This window comes from Thunnus maccoyii, chromosome 15, assembly GCF_910596095.1.
Source record: "Thunnus maccoyii chromosome 15, fThuMac1.1, whole genome shotgun sequence".
Classification (NCBI taxonomy): Eukaryota; Metazoa; Chordata; class Actinopteri; order Scombriformes; family Scombridae; genus Thunnus; species Thunnus maccoyii.
This window is the reverse complement of record NC_056547.1, coordinates 18,048,010-18,068,538: the sequence shown is the minus strand read 5'-3', so window position 1 is coordinate 18,068,538 and position 20,529 is coordinate 18,048,010. Positions and strand designations below refer to the sequence as shown.

Here is a 20,529-nt window from a genome sequence, read left to right as displayed (position 1 = left end):
TACATTTCCTTATTTGGAAGAAGAATTTTGAAACAGTACATTTTTGTACATTTTGTTTCAGTGGCTTTAATACCTCGCTGACACTCTTTTCTGATTTCCCCAGTCTGGTTTCTCTCTTTCCTTTCCAACACATCCTCCCCTGCTCTCCCAACCATCCATTCCCCTCTCCTCCCTCCCTTTCACTCCCTGTCGAATTGTGTCCTTGACTGAACTCGTTCTCGCTCACAGTCCCAGACAGCCTGGGCAAAGCCCAATACTTAGTGTGTGTGTGTCATACTCACACACACATGCTCACACATGCTCACACCTCCCATAATCCCTTAAAGAAGCATTATACTATAGACAAGATTACCAATGGCAAGAACAGAATGTGTATTTAAATATTTTGCACCTCAGATACATACATGATATGTAACGGACAGATATACAATTTTTTTCATCACAAAAACCACCAAACAACACAAGACCACAGAAAAAAGAAGGGAGAGAGTGAAAGAGAGAATGAAGCCCCGCCAAGACTTTGGTGTCTGGGGAGCCCCACTCCTTTTGACCCCACAGGCATACACACACACATACACACACACATACACTCACACACTCACACACACATATATGCACACATACACACAAATACATGCATTACTGCACTCACGCAATCACATCCTCATCTTTCTCACATTTGCCGACAGAAAACAAGAGTCTCTTTGGGGCCATTGTGTGATTTCAATGTCTCTTTCCCTTGTAGTTAAAACAGCAAAACACAGGATGTAGAGTCTCCATGCTGCAGTTCTCTCTCCCCCCCCCCGAGCAGAGAAACTATGGCAGAACGCTGAGGAGGTTGATGACGGACCTTCAGAGTGAAGAGGCGGCCCCTGGTTCAGAGCTGGAGTTGTATGTACAGATGCTGGTATTTCAAGAGCAGAAACTGGTTTAGTCCACTTTTCTCTCATGGGACACAACACAGGGAGCGCACAGAGTAGGACAGTTGCTGGGCTCATGGTATTTAAAAGGATGATTTGGGCTCAGATGCGGTTCAGGTTAGGGCATACGACAGAAATGCTGAGTTAGTGAGTCGAGTGCAGAACACGGTTGCTGGTTTAGCAGAGGAGGGGAAGTTGAGAGCAGACAGAGGAAAGAAAGAGAGAGAAAGAGCAGTGTGATCCTGTTTTGTCCATACTGCAGATGTACAGCACAGGACCAGTAAGATTTGGTGAGATACAGACAGAGATTTTGATGAGATTCTTGGAAACTGAGTCCTTGATGTATCACAGCAGGAAAGAAAAGGGGTGAGGCAATAGGTTTGTCTCTGTCCATCAGCGTCTGGGATTCATCCGTCAGCTCCTCTTGGCCATTCCCTCCTTCCAGCATACATATGTATGATATTATGTGTTCAGGTAGTCAATGATTCTGCACATGCGTGTGTATGTGTGTGTGCGTGTGTGTGTATGTGTGTGTGTGTTGGTGTGCATTTACGTGTGTGCGCATGCTTGGGTGTTTTAAGTTGCGGTTGATCTTGATTGTCAATGCTGGAGAATTAAAGCTTTACTGTCCAAAGCTGGCAGCAAAATTCTCACCCTTCATTTCACAGTCTCACAAAGAAGTTTCCTTAACAAAAAAGAAAAAAAAATGTTTGCAAATCTGTAAAAGCTTGGTTTGAATGCACCTGAAAGAAAAAAAGAGGGAGAGAGAAAGAGATGAAGAGAGATAGAGTAAAATGAGAATATTACATTTTTAACTGTGGTAAAATGAAAAGTAAACCTTTGCATTGCAGAGGGTCACTGTTAAAAGTGTCCATTTTTTAATTCACCTATTTACACTTAAACTCCAAGTATACATGGACTTTTACAGCTTTAACATGTTTTGAGACACAACCTACCATAAAACCCATTGAAATCTACCTATTACTTTCATTGAGTATCTGCAAACACAAACCTAGGGAATCTAGCAAAAGCAATTAATGAATTGTCATTTAAGTGGACGTTTCAATATACCAATCAGATAAGCCTTTATAATTATATAGCAAATTAGGCTATAAATCCCTTTTTGTTACTAATACTGCTTTATTATCCAATTCAATATCAAATAATGAACAGCTTTACAATTTCATGTGTTTATTGATGGAATAGTTTACTAGTTTGTTAAAGCTTGGGTAGGCAATTTATTTTAGAAGTATTTTTTGTTATATTTGTTGAAATTCTCTTTACGTCCCGACAGCAATCAAATAAATCTGTTATCTGTGGCTGTCACAGGCCTGTAATAAGTTTGTCCAGTCATTTCATTCAGCCCACATGAAACGCGCACTCTGCCCGTGTGCTCATTTCGCATGGTCAGAGTCTTCAAAACAGAAAGTTTGGAGGCCAGGCGAGCAGTGAGATACAGACGGATACGAAGTGACAGGACTGCATGAATTGCAGAAGGAGAGAAAAAAAAAAGAGATGGGAATATCAACAGAAAGCAGAATGAAAAGCAATGTGCAATCATCGGACTATTGCCTGTAGTGCAGGAGAAACTGAACAGTGCATAATCTTATCAACAACGCTGGAGCGAGAGACTTTCAGTAGGAGTGAACTCGGCTCCCAGAAGTGAAACGTGATATCACTCGAATTCAAGAAGGGAGATGGGACACTCATTACTTTTGTGGCGGACTTCAAACAGGTGGGAGGCGGTCCTGTTTACCGTTTACTGTTTACTAAAGGTTGTTGTGCCTTGAGAGGAAGTTGTGTGTGTGAGTGAGTGCAGTAACTGTTGTGTTGCGTGCATGTAGTGTACAAAGCGTGTGCATATGCCTGTGCTCATCTGGTGGGAAGGGGTTTAGGAGGGGTGGAGGGGGGAGCTGCATGAGGAGGGCTGTATATTTAAATTCTGGCTTTTTTCTATTTTGTTTTTGTCTTTTCCAGAAAACTGCCTACCCCCAGCTTTAAGTCTTTTTGTCCTTCTTTATATTGTCCAATTAAATATCAATGAATGCTTCTTAAGCTAGGTCTTCTAAATCATTAAATATGGTCATCCTCAGCATTTAAACACTGTCACAGGTCTATTGGAGTTGCAGTGGTGGTCCTTGGTTCAATAAACTCACCTGCTGTTACAGGCTGGTGACGCTGAAGCTGTCATCATTGGTCGGGTCCAGGAGCTGGCACAGCACTCCGCTGCCCTGAGCCGCCTGGGAGGGGTAGCGGTGTCCCATGCCTTGGTAGGATTGGTGGGACAGGGAGTAGCTGGTAGTGTCCTCCTGATGGGGCGAAGAGTCAAGGGGAGGTTTGGGGTACGGGGAGAGAGGCAAGGGGCCCTGGCGCTGGCCTGTGCTTATGGCGTGGGGAGTCAGATCCCGCTTGTGGGGGGTCATGGTGGAGGGAGGGCTACGCTCCTCATAGAGCAAAGGTGTTGAGTGGGCATGGAGGCTGGGACTGGGGTTGGAGTGTGTATGGGAGGGGAGGTGAGTGTTGGGGTTTGTGTGTGCATTGTGGTGGGGCTGATTGTTGGTGTGGAGGTTTGAGTGGGAGAGGGGGTTGCTCTGGAGGTGCGAGTTGGGATGGGATTTGGTGTGTGAGCTCAGGTTTGCATGGGGTTGTGTATTGTGATGGTGTGTGTCATGGGGAGTCGGGTTCATATGTGTGTGTGTGTTTGCATTTGGGCTAACCAGCGGATTTCCATGTGTATTTCCATGAGGACTTGTGTGTGGGTTGCTGTGTGTGTGCACGGCTGTGTTTGAGTGTGTGCTGTGTGAGTGTGGGCTTGGGCTGCCGCTGTGGGATGTCTGTCCATACCAGTAGGGGGAACTGCAGTAACTGGGGGAGTCATACTGCGAGAACTGTGATTCTTTTGGAGGGGGGCGATGTGAGGGACTCAGTGCAGTGCCACAGAGGGGTGTTACCCGTGGTGAAGGAGAGCAGGAGGGGGAGAAGGTCCTAGAGGGCACAGGGTGGTAAGACTGGGGTGGAGGAGGGGTGGGCTTAGGAGGGTAAGGAGGAGATGAGACACTGGGTGAGAGTGAAGAGGAGGACTCTCCAGGATATAAGGCTGGATATCGTTCCTCTGAGGAAGGTGTGGAGGGGTGGGCAGAATAAGGGGAGGGGTACTCACAGGGGTCCTGGAGGTAGCTGGAAGGTGGTGCAGGATTGGGAGTGGCTAGTGGAGAGAGGCTACTACTGTCTCCGCTGTAATAGTCCAGTCCCTCCTGGAACAGCCCAGACCCCTCTGGACCTCCAGCAGTCCCTGCTGCTCCCACTCCCGATGTAGAGGCAGCCTTGCCCCTGCCTTTGGCCCCTGATGGCCGCTCTCTCTGACATGGAGACAAACCCCCTCTGCCTCCTCTAGACCCTCTGCCTCGTCCTCCAACCCCTCGCTTAGGTCCTGGAGTGGGTGTTGGGGAGGGACTGGATGGGGAATCAGAATGTAAAGCAGAACCCCCTTCTTTTTCTGATTGTGTTTCAGTCCGTTTCCTGCGACCGCGGCCAGGCTTGCTGGTTCCCCCACCCTGGAAGAGGACATTCTGGCTCCAGTTATAGGAGGGTGCTGAAGCACTCTCATGCCAGTCCATCATCAACTTCTCCAGGCTGGATAGACTTGATTGACCTCCCTCTCCACCAACAGAAACAGGCTCATTCTGTTTGTAAATGCCACCTGTGGACGTAGGTCCACAACCAATGGCTGCAGAGCCGAGATGTGAAGAGTCAGAAGAGGATTCTGAAAGACTTTCAGTAAATGGATTCCGCTTGGCCTTCTGGGGGGTGTAGTTTGAGATATCCAAGATGTCTTTAGACTCATTAGAGCCATATTCACTGTAGCCATGATACTGAGGCCCAAAGCCATCTGCTGACCAGCCACCATAGCCTTGTCTGAAAAAAACATAAATATAGCAAAACAAATCATTAAACACACAAACAGCACTTGAGCAATTTCCCTGCACTTGATAAATCTTTCAATTTCCGCTGCTCTTTGTTGCAGTTCCACCAATCAGAAATAAGAATCTCAAGAGAAAACTCTGATAACATAAATAACCACGGTGTACATTTTAGCCCTGAGTTAACTAATGTCAGAACTGAAAATGATGTTCTGGAGTGAGACATTTATTTAAAAAAAATTCACATCTCTTTGATCCTTCCTTCGTCAGACCTTTGTTAGTTTGTCCTTCACTTTTTAGAGAAGCAAAACATTTAATTGCCCATTAATTTAAAATCATTTCATACAAAGTCAGATTTTTGTGTGAAAAGGCCATTGAGAAATCTCTTGAATTCATTGTATTTGTTTTTGAGTATTTTTTTAATTTCTGCCACAAGTGATTTACCTGTAGCTCCACTGATTGCAGTTGAACTGTTTAAAACCTTCTGGGGAAGATGAGGAGCTGAAGGGGCTACCTTTGGCAACAGACATGTACCCTCCTCCTGGTGATGTGGGTCCTGTCGACTCCCCCCGCACCATGGAGGAATGACCTGCTGCAGGATATCCACTATAGCCCCTCTTGGCTGCCTGATAGCTAGAATAACCCATCTGACCAACAGGGGTTACCTTGCCGCTGTTGTGTCCAGCCCCATATGCAAAGCTGCAGTCTGAGGATCTCTGTGGCACTGCACCAACTCCTGCAGGAGAAGAAGAGGAGTAGCCAGAGGAGTAGTGGCCATAAGAGGCGGGATGGGGGGAGCTAGGAGAGTGTGAGAGAGATGGAGGAGTGGATTTGGGATAGGTAGAAGTGGTGGGGGATGTTTGGGCCAGGCTGCCATAGCTGTATGGAGGCCTGGCAGAGGAGCAATGTGTCTGGGTTGAACCCTCCGCCCCAGAACTTGCACTTTTGGTACCCCACTTAGGGAATGCAGGGGACCAGCTTTGGCCAGTAGCTGGGCTGGATGGCTCATAACCAGGAGTGGATGAAGCTTTGCGGGGGTTTGATTGCGAGGAGGAGATGTCCAACAGGTCTGACGAATCATCTGAGTCAAGCAGTGATCGGAAATATCCAGCAAAAAGGCCTTGTGAGTCCTCCCCAGCTGGCCCACCCCCTCTGCTTCCTCCTGGACTGCTATAGGCACCTCCCCTCCCGATTTCACAGGAGGAAAAGCCCCCCCTTGGGGATCCGCAGAGCTGATACCCACCCAAACCTTTCTCCTTGTCCATACCCCCCTCTTCCCCCCAGCCACCTGCCCCATTAGGCCAGTCCTGCCCCATGGAGACCCCCTCCCCTTTAAATGCACCATTTTTTCTCACACGTCTCTTTTTGACTATTTTCTCTCCCCCAGGCTCAGTTCCTACAATACCCCCTCCTCTACCTACCCCACCTCCACCGACACCCTTCCCCCTTTTCCTAGGTAATCCATGCTCAGACATGGGGCTCAGTTTTCGCTTCTTGCCAATGGATTCAAAGAAGTCACTGAAGGTGCTTTTATTGCGCTCACTGCCCCCAATTCCCCCTGCTGCTCCCCCACCTCTTCCAATGCCCCCTCCTCTGCCACCTCGCGGGCGTCTAAACCCAGTGAGCCGGTGCAGCAGGGTGGATATTCCAGGGTTTTCCAAGGGGGTATGAAAGCTCTCTGGCTCACTTGGTGTCCAGCAGCGAGGGGGAGAACAGCGGCCACTGGCAGGGGGCTGGCGGTTTAAAAAGGCCAGTTTGGACAGAACATCCCCATACTCCATTTTCACATCATTAGTATCATTGACATACGATGGATAGGGGCAAGGGAGCTTAGTCCGACGTCGCCTCCGGGGCTTCTTTGGCTGGTCTCCATTACCACCAGAATTCCCAGCATTCCCAGTATTCGGGGGCTCTCCCGGTATTCCTGGCAGAGCCTGTTTAGGTGGTCGTCCCCGCCTGCGTTTGAGAATAACAGGAAGTTCTCCAGGAGGGAACATCACCATGACACTCTTCCCATTGTTCTTCATGCGAAGAAGTGCAGTCGGCTCTCGAACTGCCTCTCCCTCCAGACTGCCATCATTGCTTTTCTCTGTCCCAGTAACTGTCTCCAAATTGGAAATCTTGTAGCTCTTCTGTCGGCGGCTAAGGCTAACAGGAATGCGAGCCACCTTCACAACAATCTTCCTCACCTGTACAGCAGAGACCAAAATAAAACATGCAATTACAAATTGTCTAACATCTATTTGATGTATATTGTATGAAATTGTATGTTACATCAGTAACGAGTAGTAGTAAGGACAGTGATATGTAACTATCAATGAACTTACTCCAACAAAACGTCCACGCCTCCGGTTATTGGTCGATACCTCCACCTCTGCAACAGGTTCATCCTTCTGCACAGTTAGCCGAGGTGCAGTGATGGTGGATGTGTTTGTAAATGGGAGATGAGGGGTAGCACGATGAGGGATGGACTGGGCTGCCTGACGTTGTTTCATGACACTTTTAGGACCTGCTTTATGGACCGATTTCGGTGCGGGCCTTGACCTGGACTTAGGTCCAGGTTTATGGCCAAGTCTGGGTCCAGGTTTAGGTATAGCTTTAGGGACCTGTTTGGGTACTGTGAGAGCAAGAGCAATGTCTGTAGGACAGGGAGCAGTAGGGAGAACAGCTTCAACAGACAAATGCTCTTCTTTCTTGACAGCTACCACCTCCTCCTCCTTAACCCTCCAGATCTTTTCCTCTAATGCTTCATCCTCCTCCTCTCCTCCCCTCTCCCTCTCTGCTCTCTTCTCCCCATCCTCTGTGCTTCGGCGGAGGCGGGAGGATTTGCGCAGGTGACAGGGGAAGCGGGGACGTCCAGAGCTGCGGAGTGCATACTTCTTCTCTGCCTCTACAGGAAGAGGAGAAGAGCCTGTGTTTGGGTTCGGACCAATAGGGACTGGACAAAGATTTGAGGGTATGTCTGTTTCTGCAGTGAGGACTGAGGCTGTCAGCTGATTGGTGGATGCAGGATGATTGCCAAGTGCCAAAGACAGGGGTTGAGGTGATGTGTGTATGGCCTCTGGTGAGAGAGTTCTGGAGTGTTCTGGCCCTACAGAAACCGTATGTGCGTTGATATCCATGTTCCCACAATTATCCACATGTGCCTGTTCATGCACATCTGGGTCTATGTGCGTTTGCATGTTTCTGAGTGTCTCTGCAAATAAATGTGTGTCAGCGGTAGTGTGAGTCTCCGTCTGCCTCCGCCGGCAGGGGCCGTGCCCCAGCCTTCTCTGTAGATGAAGGCCGTTGGCCAGAGCGGAGGCAGAGGAGGGGGGAAAATGGTCGGGGGTCACCGGTGCCAGTCCATCATTAGAGGGAGCCTGGGACCCATCCTGGAGCCTGAGCTCCCTGGTCCAGAGCTCAGGCCCATCCAGCCCCTCCAGCCCCCCCACACACCCTTTTTCCTCGGCCTGAGTCCCACCACAGCCCACTGGAGCCCCAGTTTGGCCTGAATGTAGGTGATCTGACAAGCCACTCATTCAGTGGACAGTCTTGTTATTACTGGAGTAGGAAAACAAGGGATGTTTTCTGCTGTATGTAAATTAGTCTTTCGTCTTTGTGGCTGTCTTCCTCTAACAGTTGTCAAGAAGATTCAAGAACCTATGGACAGAAAAAAAACAATATCATGAACCAGACAGGAAATCCACAATTAAATTCATTGTTGCATTTAAGACATTTAATCTAAATTCCATGCTGCTAAATATATTGTTCATTGTAAGAAATCAAATATACTGTACATAGGAAAATCGAATATTTACAGCACAGATGGAATTATGATTGTGTGATATGATCGTCACAATTTTTGGCAATGGGCCATAAACCTAATCTGTAATGCACTCTATTGTATTAACTGTGCCACCCACACAGCAGCATTACAACATTAGATTACATTTACCATTCATATCCTGCTCAACTGGTTGCTTTTACCAAATGGTTTGGTCTGATTCTGATTTTGATTCTGAGTTGAGCCTCACTCTGTCTGCCTGACTGGCTCTGTTCTGCAGGGGATCATTGGGTCATCAATACTGCAGTGGAGAGCTCACATACTTCTCTCTCTCCCCTCTGCTCCTGTCTTTTGCCCATGGTTGCTAGAGTGAAAGAAAGAGAGAGACAGAAAGACAGAGACAGACAGAGGAAGGGACAGAGACTTGAAGAAGGTGGGAGGAACGGTGAGGGTGGGGGGAAACAAAAAGAGAATAGGAGATTAGTACACGATGTCACAGCAAGCATCAGACCAGACTAGAATCAGTATTTTGGTGAGGGCTGCACCATCTCACATCAGACGCAATTATTTTGGAAGATGGCTTGCAATATGAATGTTTCTATTCTAATTGTAGTCAGTGTTTCATTTCGATGTGTAACAGCAGATTGTAGGTACACATGTTAGCCAGTGCCACTTTACTCTCTTCTACTGGATATAAAGTGCGCACAATAACATAAACTGATGATCATCAGTATGTAATGACCAGACTCACAGAATAAAGTACTGTATGGGATACAGTGAGCTGTGATCTGTCAGTCTCACAATTTGGGCAAATGAGCATTTTGTAAAATTCAAATAAATATTAAAAAAAGTAACTGTGGTGTAGCGGTGAGACGTACACACACTCATACACACTTATACACACACACTGCATGCCACAATTTGCCAAAACAATTCAAATGCATTACAAAGCACCACACTTTGAGGGTGCATAAGAATGAGAATGTGTGAATAATCGCAGCCACCAGGGGGAAGCAGAGAGGTGATGAATAGAGAGGTGTTAAGAGGATGGAGGGATGAAGGTGACAGAAAGACAGGAACGATGGAAGGATTATAGAAACAGAGCAGAGGAGAAATGGAAGTAAAGACACCAAGAACAGACAGAAGTCTTATGAAATCTGGACCACACGTGCATCAGACTCACACGTGACTGCATGCTTGCACACATTCACACACAAATACAAGCCACACTTGCACGCAGATACGCGCACGGCTGGCTCCAACGCTGTACCACACTCTCCACATACAACACAATCCTGTCCACCGTCAGATCTCTCTGCCTCCCTCTCCAACATATGGCTCTGATTAGGAGGGAGGGAGAAGGAGTGAGAGTTAGAGAGAGAAAGAGGGGGGACAGAAAAGGGAGGGGGTGAAAGACTAGTATGAGTGAGTCAGTGGGTGAGAAACTATGAGAGAGGGCGAGAGACAGAAATACAGGGAGATGAAAGATGTGATTGAGACAGGAAAATGATGGTAAGTGGAGGGATAGACAGAGGCAGACAGATTTAAGACAGGCACATAGAGGGAGAAAAAGTTGAAGGAGGCGAGAGGAGGAAAAGCGAGAGTTTTTCTGTAGCAGAGTTTAGGGCTGCACACATGGAGCAGAACAACCTCAATGTTCTGCTGCTCTGAGGAATGACACAACTGGGACAGACATACATGGAGATGAACACACACACGCACACACACACTACACATAGTTTCTTTAACTCCCTTACCCACTCCCTCCTATGTCCAGTGCTGTCTCCCACCCTCCCTCTCCTCTCTCTCCCATTCTCATTCGCACTTTCTCTCTCATCTAATTAACAGCATTCATTAATTAAGCCTCCATCTGACCGGTGTGTGAAAGAAGAAGAACACATGCTTTAATTAAACATTGCTGCACATGTGCTTACACATACATGCACACACACACACACACTGTCGCTCATAGACTCACACAGAGCAACACATACCGACACACAAAGACACATGCAAATATGCCCCCACAGCTACATCCTCCCACACACTCACACATCGATTTGCACATAAAGACATACATATCACACACACACACACACACACACACACTCACACGTATAGTCTTGCACAATCACACACAAAACAAAGACACACATGCAAATATCCCTCTACTGTGCTCTGTGGGGGGCATTCTGACAAGGCTTAGATGCCAGCCAATCAAACGCTCCTACTATGATTCATTGTTTAAGCAAACACTCCTGGAATCCATCAGTCACCGTTCCAATATATTCACCGTCATACGTAGCGAATGTGTTTTGGTGCATTTTACTGTGAATGGCTCTGGCGCTTTGGAACACACAGTGGTGTAGTATTGTCTCTGTGAAAACAGCCAATAGTGTGCACTTCTCCCACATGATGATCTGTTGAATCTGTTTCACAAAGAGCAGCTCTCATATGAATGGTGTTGTCTGAAATTTCTGATCTTGCACATAAAAGTTTTCAGTGCTATTGTGTGTTTAGAGGAAAGGCAACAACAACACAACATGCCACAGAGTGTATGTGTGCACATGCCAGTGTGAAAGCAGAGACAAGAACCTGTCATTTTCCAGTTTAGGCAGTTGCCCTGTTGTGCATAGTCTGAGAGGAACAATCATTCTGTACATGGTAGCTGTACAGCATATCTGCTCTCTTCTCATCTATCTCACTGCCACAAAGGCTTGCAGACTCACTTGGCCTGCCAGCAGCAACCCTCAATGAGGAGCTAGACCCTATGTGTGTGTGTGAGTGTGGATGCGTTTGTGCACGCACACGTGTGTGTGTGTGTGTCTGCGAGTGTGCGCGTGTAGGAGTGTGTTTTCCTGGGTGTGTTTGTAAAAGCACTCACTGAGCTCTAACGGGTGTGCAGTTGTTGCTAAGAGACAGGCAGCAGCACCGAAACAGCATGGGGGGGTGGGTGGGGGGGTGTGGGGGGGTTGTAAGGGAGGGGGACATGGAGGGGAGAGGGAGAGAGAGAAAGAGAGAGAGAGAGAGAGAGAGAGAGGTAGTGAGAGAGAGGTGGTGAGGGGAGGAGGGGGGAGCTCCACAGAGAGGTTTAGACAGATAAGAAGAAAGGGGGGATAAAACAGAGAGAGGGTGAGAGAGAGAAAGTGTATGTGAGGCCAGGATAGAAAGAGAGGTGGGGAGGGGGAAGTGGGTCAGGGGGTCCACAGAGACTGAGTGACACCGTGCAGAAACTCAGCTACCATCAGCCTCTTGTTCCTCCACACCACCTCAACCCTGGTGCAACCTTAACCTCAAACCTCCAGACGACATTGCACAACTTCTTCTACAAAAAAAAAAAAAATCCTGTGCCAAAAGAAATATGATAAAAAATAAATCAAAAGACTGTGAAGAAAAGTGTTCGACAACTTGATGGCTAACTGTTTTCAAGTCATCCATGAGATGTTTTCAGTGGCAAGTGTGTGAACTGTAAACACTGTGTGTAATAAATCAGCCACTTAATTGAATCAAATAACCATGAATTATAGTCATCTGTGTGTGGTGCAATGTAAGTAAAATAACAAGTTGTATAACCTTTAATTTTCTAAAAATTAGTTTTTTTATGTAGTAGAGTATTTTTATGCCTTTATGTGACAGCTGACAGCAGAGACATGACAAGAAACTATGAGAGAAAGAGATGAGTAACGACATGCAACAAAGGTCATGGCCAGATGTGAACCAGAGATGCTGCGGGTCCTGGTTACCTCAACCCCTAAGCCACCAGAGTGCCCTTGTAATCCTTAACTTTAAATGAAAATGTATTGCTGATGCATGTTGATATAATTTCACATCAGCTTGAGGGTAAAAGAAACAAACTGGAACAGCATCGCAGAACATGAGAACAACCTTCATTTCACATGAGCACAACCTAAACAGAACCTAGACATCTTAAAATGATGATGAAATTATCTTAAAATGAGTCTGACATGTTAAATTTATCCTCCTACTGTGGGAAAAAGTTTTCACTATTTACTCAATACTCAGCCAAACGGCAAAGTTTTAATTCAAGTCACTGAAAAAACAAGTTTTAAGGTCCTGCCTTGACCGCAGTGCATTTTAGCCCGACAGGCAGTAACACTGAACAGCTAAAATTCAAGCACATCCAAACCTTCCAATCAACAGGCCTGGGTGGTTTGAGAGCTCAGGGTGTGTGTAAGTGTGCCAAGGGGGCAAGGAGTGTTATACACACATATCACACTGCTAGGGCCTATATGCCCTACACAGAAATTACCACCAAAGACCCTTCAGAACAGAGCCAAACTTTGGGCTTTGGTGGGCTGCTGCTTCATGCACACACACGTCAGTCAAACTGAGACAGTCCAACAAACACATCCCACCTCCACCCACACTCTCCTTCAATCTGACCTCTCCTCTCTTTCTCACCCACTCACATCCCACCCATCCTACTGCCAACCCCCCCCCCCCCCCCCCCTCCAAAAAAAAAAAACCCCACCACCACCTCCCCAGCTGCAGGAAATTCCTAATGATCCTCATCATCAGTGTGCGCGCTGTATCTACTGCCAAGAGCAAGCATGTGCACGCACGCACACAACAAACACGCACACAAAGCATATAAATGAACAGAGACCAACACATAAACCATATGTGCGGACAAACAAAAAGGCAGACAGACGTTCAGACAGAGACAGAAATCTAACGTAAACAGACTTCAAACCAGATACAGTTGCGGCTCAGCCAAGGATGCACACAGGGGACCGGAGAAGTAGCTAGAAACACTAGACAACACAAAACCAGGACCCCCCCCCCCCCCCCACCCCCATCTGACTGTCTCACTATCTGACTGTCTCTCTCCTGTTGTTTCTGCAGAAACATACAGCACATGCTATAGTTATTTTAAGACAAGAAGGACTGTATTACCCCTTCCTTTTCCTCCTTTACCCCCCCTCCTCACTTCTCTTACTCACTGTTCCCTCTCTCATCTTTCTAGCACCCCCCCCCCCAGCCTCCCACCTCCCCTCCTCCCGCTCCCAGTCTCTCTCCCACAACACACGCACCCATTCCCCAACACCCCTCCCTCATCTTCAACTCAGCCCAACACTCTCTCTCTCTCTCTCTCCTGCAGGCAGTTTCATGGTGCTGCTGATGGCCGCCCCTCAGTCAGGTCATGTGACCAACCGCTTGGGAACAGCTAAGAGTGTGCACATGTGCACACACAAAAACACAAACAAGAGCACACAGGGATACGTCTGGAAACACATGCAAATACAGGAATATGAAACCAGCCACTTAGGTGCAAACGCAGAAACGCTCCTACTCACAGTTCATGCAGGTGCACGCACACACTGGGCTGACATGTACACACAAACAGAAGAGAGTGAGAGAAACACACAAGCAGACACACACACGCAGAGACACGCAAATGCGAGCAAAGATGCACGCTCACACTGACACTCCACGTAGTCACTCTGGCGAGAACTCACAGAGACACTTAAAAACCACACATACCAACACACATAAAAACAGTCACGCACATCTACCTCACACACAGAGGACACACAAACCAGATGCTTGGACCCTGACACACAGTCAGACCTTGAGGCCAGTGTTTTGGAGAGGGGCCTCTGTGCTGCGGCCCTGACTTCCTGACTCCTCCTCCTCCCTCCATACTCCTGTTCCACAGTTGCTGTGGGAGACGCTGCTGCAGCGCCCGTTGCCAAGGAGAAGGCTGCTGGCTGTTTGAACAACAATGGCCGCCTTGTGAACATTCCAACTGTAGGTACTGACAGCTCATCAGCCACAGCCTCAACATACACACTGCTCAAAAAGCACGCACAGTCACACACATGCTGCTCACACTTGCACACCAACGCTACACCACTGTACCTCTCTGGTTCTTGGCCTCAAGCCTGAGCAAGGTAACACACTCAGACACAAACACAATCAGGCATGCACACACACACATCTGTGCACGCTCTAAGAAATTATGACTTCTGCTGAGAGGATAAGAAGCCCTTCCGTCCCTCTCTGTCTACCTGCATCTCTCCACCATCTCTCTCACTCACACACACACACACACACATACATACACTCAGTGCGCAGTGCATTCATCCATCTTCCCCCTTCTCCCCGACTACTCTCTGTCTTTTTCTCTTATCTCTTTCTCTCTCCTCCCCCTCCACAGCCTCCTGCTTTCACTCTCTCTTCACTCGCTCATCCCTGCCTCTCTCTCCCTCTCTGTCTCAGGAAGTGTATGTTCTCACTCTCACGCGCACACACACACACACACACGCTCACACACGATCATCCACACATGTGGAGGACACACACACACACACAGAGCAAGAGACACACATATGCACACACACAATCTCTTTCTCTCCTGGAAGGTAGCAAATCTTTTCGTCCCTTGGGGGCATACACTTCCTCAGAGAAGGAGGGAAAAGGGAAAGAAGAAAGAGAACTAGAAACAAGGGTGGAACGGGCAAGAGAGGAAGAGGAGGAGGAGGAGGAGGAGGAGGAGAGAAGGAGAGGAAGGGAGGAGAGAGAGAGAGAGAGAAAAAAGGAAGGGAAGAGGGTGAAAACTATATTCACGACGGGGATTTATAGACAGACCCCTTACTGCTCTGATTATCTGTTCATATTGATGGGACGACATTGAAGCCACGCTGGTGAAACGTTGAGACGGCGCTGAAGCCAAATTGGGTATTGTTGGAGGGAGGGGGGGTGTGGGGGGGTTAGGTCGGGGGTGTTGAGGAGAATCACTAACAAGTCTCTGCTTATCCTCTGACTCACTGTTTTTAACACCCATACCCAGACACATGTATACGCACACGCCGCTAAAAACAAAGATAACTAAGTCTCCAACATGCTGACGCACGAGCATGAAGATACATAAAACATCAGACACACTGTGCATGTGTAAGTTGATCACTTATATATATGTTATTTTATTTCATTCATTTATTTCATTATCTATTTTATTCTATTGACTACATAGCGTTAGTCATATTATTTTTGTAATTGCGCTTTGGCAACACATGTCAAATGTCATGCAATAAAGCCTATTGAAATGTTAGTATGTTGATGTAGATGTGTGTGTGCGTGTGTGTGCGTAAACCTGCTTGTGTGTGTGGGAGACGGCGAGTACGAGTTGTGTGCCAGACACCGAGAGATGCTTTTGTGTGTGTGTGTGTGTGTGTGTATGTCTGTGTGTCTGCGTGTTTTCCCCATCTCTCGCTCCTCTTTAATAATTGAGCTGATTCTGTCCAGCTTGTTAGGGAGGTACACAAGAGTTTCACACTCTGTCTCTCTCTTTCTCATCCTCTCTATCGCATCCTCCTCATCCTTCCATCTTGCCGCTCTCCCTTCATTTATCACTCGTTTTCCTGACCCCTCCGTCCTCTCTCTCTCTCTCTCTCTCTCTCTATCTCTCTCTCTCTGTCCCTTCCCCCAGCTCTCCCTCTCCCTCTTTCTTCGCAAATCCCTCCTGTTCTTTGACCTCTCCCTCGCCTCTTGCAGTTTCACCCTCCTCCCCTCCCTTCTCCTCCAACTCGGTGCCCTCCATCATCCCTCTCCTCTTGCCTCCCTCCCTCCATCCTCCGGAGGTGAGAGGTCGAAGCTTCCTCTTCACTGTCAGACTCAAACCGGCTGCAACCAGCCCTGCAGGGGGGAGGGTGTGAGAGAGACGAGGAGAATGAGGAGGTAAGTGAGTAAGGACATGTAGGAAAGGAGGGAGAGAAGGGAACAGGGAGATAAGTGGAAGAAAAAGAAGCAGAGGAAGGGACAAGAGATAAGAAGAGGCAGAGAAACATGAAGGGGGGGGGGTTAAAAGAGGGATGGAGGCGAGAAAAAAAGAGAAAAGGAGATGTCTTCTATTGAGTCAGTGCCTTTGGCGTGGAGGAGCCGTTTTATGAATGTATTGTGTGGGAGGTGACAGAATGGAGCATACAAACACTGCTTACACTAATGCTAAATGGTTGCTGTGTGTGTGGGTGCATGTGTGTGTGTGTGTGTGTGTGTGTGTGTGTGTGTGTGTGTGTGTGGGAGCTGAACCATGTTTACCTGCCTGTGGCGAAAGCTATTTCACTTCAGGTGATGATTAGATTAATAGGAGTCGTAAAAGACAGGACCCTTCACTCCAAGGACAAAGTAATGTCTAATTATTCAGTAGCCCGCTGAACAGTGTGAAATATTAAAAGTTGTAAAATATTCCGAAAATGTCTTATCACTAAATATTAAAAAATAAGAGGTCTTATAGGATATAAAGTTGTTTTTTTTTTAACAGGAGACAGTGGAAAGCATGCAGTATAATATAAGATCTCAGATTTAGAACAAGTATCTTCTGATAACATCAGAAGACAACTTTAAGCTCAATCCATCCAGATTCTGTGAATTGATGTGAATTGTGTATGTGAATCTGTGCCCTAGAATCAATTTCTTGTGTATTTTGGGATGCATTTCAAGTGCTGAGTAATAATGGCCTGACTCATTCACAACGCTGGTGTAAATTCCCTTTTTTTTCCTGAATGGCAGTAATATATCTGTTGTGAAGAGTTCAAAGAGGAGTGCCAGAATGATCTTCAGATGACTTTAACAAAACATCTGTACCCAAAACAACAAAAAAAAAACTCTTTGTTGCATTTGACAAATCTTGCACACAGCTAGAATCCAGAATCACGAAATGAGATGCTTTGTAGTTGTAAGAAGAAGCCTGAGATTGTTTTTGGAGAATCAGCATTTGAACAAACTCGATCTCTGGTAGGGTATCGTTTCTGATTACTGGCGGCAATGTTTATGTGTGGTGGTCTGTAACATGATGTAAAAGATTAACGATAAGACCAAAAAGACCACATATAGCTTCTGACTCTGTCTTTCAAGCTAACTTAACGCTCCTCTAAACAAATATTAACCATTCAACAGGTTGCACCATCCTGAACATAACTCAAAACTTCCCAAAACACCAGAAAATCATTAGTAGTCATTAAAGAAATCACACTGCTCAGTGTTTTATGTGTCTATGTGTATTTGTGCATGTGTGTGTAAGCTCAAACATGAATATGTGTGTCCATTCTGTCTTCTCCATCTCCATGACGACCTCCATATCAAGAGGACGTCTGACTACGGCAACCTCACATGCTGATAGGCAGAGAGAGAAAACAGGTGATTGGTTGAGCTGTCGGCTGTCATATCAGCAGGGTATATCTTTGTGACACTGCAACACACACACACACTCGTGCACACACACACACACACACACACACACACACACACTCTGGCTTGTCTGTGCCATCAACCCACACGCCTACAAACTGCAGCAAGGCGCAAACAAAAGGTACTTCCACAGCACACACACACACACACACACACACACACACACACACACACACACACACATATACACACACACAGTTTGAAGTACACATGTGCATACATACACATGTGCGCACACACACACGCGGAGCTTTGAGGCGAGATGTGGTGTGTTAGGTGCGCTGACCCTGCCAATGAGGACAGGAGGAACACCAACGGAGCTAAAAGGCCGTTGCTATGACAACTAGCCCCGCTCATACAGGTAGGAAGCACAATAGGCCTAAGCTGTTATATGTTCACATTCTCTCTGTTTGTCACACACACACACACACACACACACACACACATGCACCCACACAAGGCCATGCACTCAAGACAAGTCTGACAGACAGCGGCTGCATGCCAAGGTGAGGCCATTTCCTTTTCATTCCAGCATTCAGAAGGTTGAAATTATTCATTATGTCCAAGAGGACCCACCAATAAGAGAACTCACTCTTCAACCAGCAACTGAGAGAGTGAGAGACTGTGTGAGAGTGAGACAGACAGACAGACAGACAGACAGAGAGACAGACAGGCAGGCAGGCAGAGCATCACTCTGCATACTAACTGCACCTGCACTAGGGCAGCCTGTGCACGTCTCTGAGGGGCCCTTAAATAACGAACTGTCACTGCCCAGACACTGACATTGACTTCTCTCTCCCTCTCATCTTCTCTCCCTCTCCTCTCTTTCAGTTTCTTAGGCATTCTTTCTTCCTTTGTCCCCCCCCACCCCCCACCCTCCCACCCTCCCCTTCCTCCTCCTCCTCCTCCTCCTCCTCCTCCTCCTCCTCCTCACTAAACCACAGACAAGAGCTGATAATCACCACCATGAGCATGGTGCGTCTCTCCAGCTAAGCACATGCACCGGCCCTGTTGCCACTGCAGGATGTGCCGCTGCTGTGTCCTGCCTAAGTGGCCTGACAGCTGCCGGGATGGAAACCCCGGGAGCTGGACGGACGCTCACCGGGACTCTCAGTGTCTGCTGTTAATATGTAAAGCAAACATCTGTCCACATCATCAGACCCCCTGATATGTGCCACTGATATGTGAATTCATTATGAGAAAAGAGCCGTTAAAGTCAACCACAGAGGTACAGACTGTGGAGACAGCAGATAAACAAGATCTGTGTGTGTGTGTGTGTGTGTATGTGTGTGTGTGTGTGTGTGTCAGCAGCGTGACAGTACCAGAAGAGGTACTGTATACTGTTGCCCTGCCTACACTGTATGTAGGGGCTCTATACAGTGATAATGAGGTTAATTGATGAGAATATTGTCAATACTCAGAAAAACAGGTGTGGGTACACAGAGTTCATTGCGCACACATTCAATCACATTGCGTGTGTTTGCGTGTGTGTGTGTGTGTGTGTTTGAACATCATCACTTAAGATCTCACCACACACTGCATGCTCACAGAAAAGCCCTGATGACCCAGCAGCACGAGCAGTACGCATGCAGACCCTCCTCAGTTAACGGCACCGACGAGGTTAACATAAAAAAAAAAACTCAAAAAGAAACGTAGCCAGAGGTGCGCAGCACAACTGGCTGAGCGGTCAGTAAGCAATTTTTTGGTGTTGTGTACACAAGACGCTGCACGCGCACTCACCAAGAAAGGGAAAGAGAGTCTGGGGGCTCGCGCTGCTGGAGCTGCTGCGGTGTCAACGCTGGCTGGCGGGGCTGGCGGCTCGCGCGGCTGTCAGCGGCGGTGCTTCGCTCCTCTCCTCGCCCGGGTCACGGAGCAGTTGCCTTGACGGCTTCAGCCGTCAGCGCGCAGCATTTCCCTCTCATCTGGGCTCCCCGAGTCGGAGGGAGATAGTCCTCCCACATTAATGTAAACGTTGTGTCCTCCTGCCGTCGCGCGCCACCGTCTCGTGCGGCCAACGGAAAAAACCGCTCCTCTGGCTCACATCAATATCTGCACCCACAAAGATGGGAAAGCAAAAAAACAAAAGGAGGAGAAATTTAAAAAATAAGGAGCAGAGACGTTTGTTCACAGTCTTCTCCTCAATTAAGGTGCTGACATAACTGCGCTCGAGCGCTGGGCTCTGGTTTTGGTGACAGGCACGGGACTCCCCAGTATGCGGGAGGCGAAAATCGACCGTGCGCCCGTGCGTCTCTGCCTCTGCAATTCCAGCTCTCTGTCTCTCGTGCGCCCCAGTCTCCGCTATGCCTCTCCAACGTGCCTGGTTGTCAAAACCATCCGAGCACCCGTAGCTGGCCTCACTTTACACCTCTGGAACTATGGGAACCGTAGTTTACCGAGGACAGAGAGAGGACCAGTGTGAATGAGGAAGACGGAGATTAGAGCGAGAGACACAGGCAGGGAGGGAGTGGGAGGACAGACAATAGTTGACAGGGATGCCCATTACACTAATAATATGATACGATTTTTTATGTTAAAATCTAAAGCTACAAATTATTAGGTCAAAATTCAGGCCTGTTCTAAGGCAAGTCTTTTCAAAATTTCTATTTAGGTTAATTTAATAAGTCAATATTGCTGGTGAGGGCAAATACTTTATCTACTCATTTTCTTAAGAGTAAATGGAAATGTCAGATGTTACAATACAATACAAAAATAT

At 47.4% G+C, this 20,529-nt stretch overlaps 1 protein-coding gene across 9 annotated transcripts; it reads right to left on the bottom strand.

Annotated features, from left to right (window-relative positions):
* Window positions 1-178: 178 nt before the first annotated feature.
* Window positions 179-20,218, bottom strand: ahdc1 (AT hook, DNA binding motif, containing 1). 9 transcript variants are annotated; one of them, XM_042435217.1, is made up of 6 exons: window positions 19,557-20,218; window positions 8,778-9,029; window positions 7,168-8,482; window positions 5,285-7,029; window positions 3,077-4,835; window positions 179-1,663 (listed from the first exon to the last, which is right to left on the bottom strand). In XM_042435217.1, the coding sequence occupies exons 3-5, from the start codon at window positions 8,359-8,361 to the stop codon at window positions 3,083-3,085; spliced, it is 4,692 nt and encodes a 1,563-aa protein (XP_042291151.1). In that variant the 5' UTR covers window positions 8,362-8,482; window positions 8,778-9,029; window positions 19,557-20,218; the 3' UTR covers window positions 179-1,663; window positions 3,077-3,082. The 9 variants fall into 9 exon arrangements, with proteins under 9 accessions (XP_042291151.1, XP_042291153.1, XP_042291156.1 ...); XM_042435219.1 differs by having other exon boundaries at window positions 8,778-8,970; XM_042435222.1 differs by having other exon boundaries at window positions 8,930-8,970.
* Window positions 20,219-20,529: the final 311 nt, after the last annotated feature.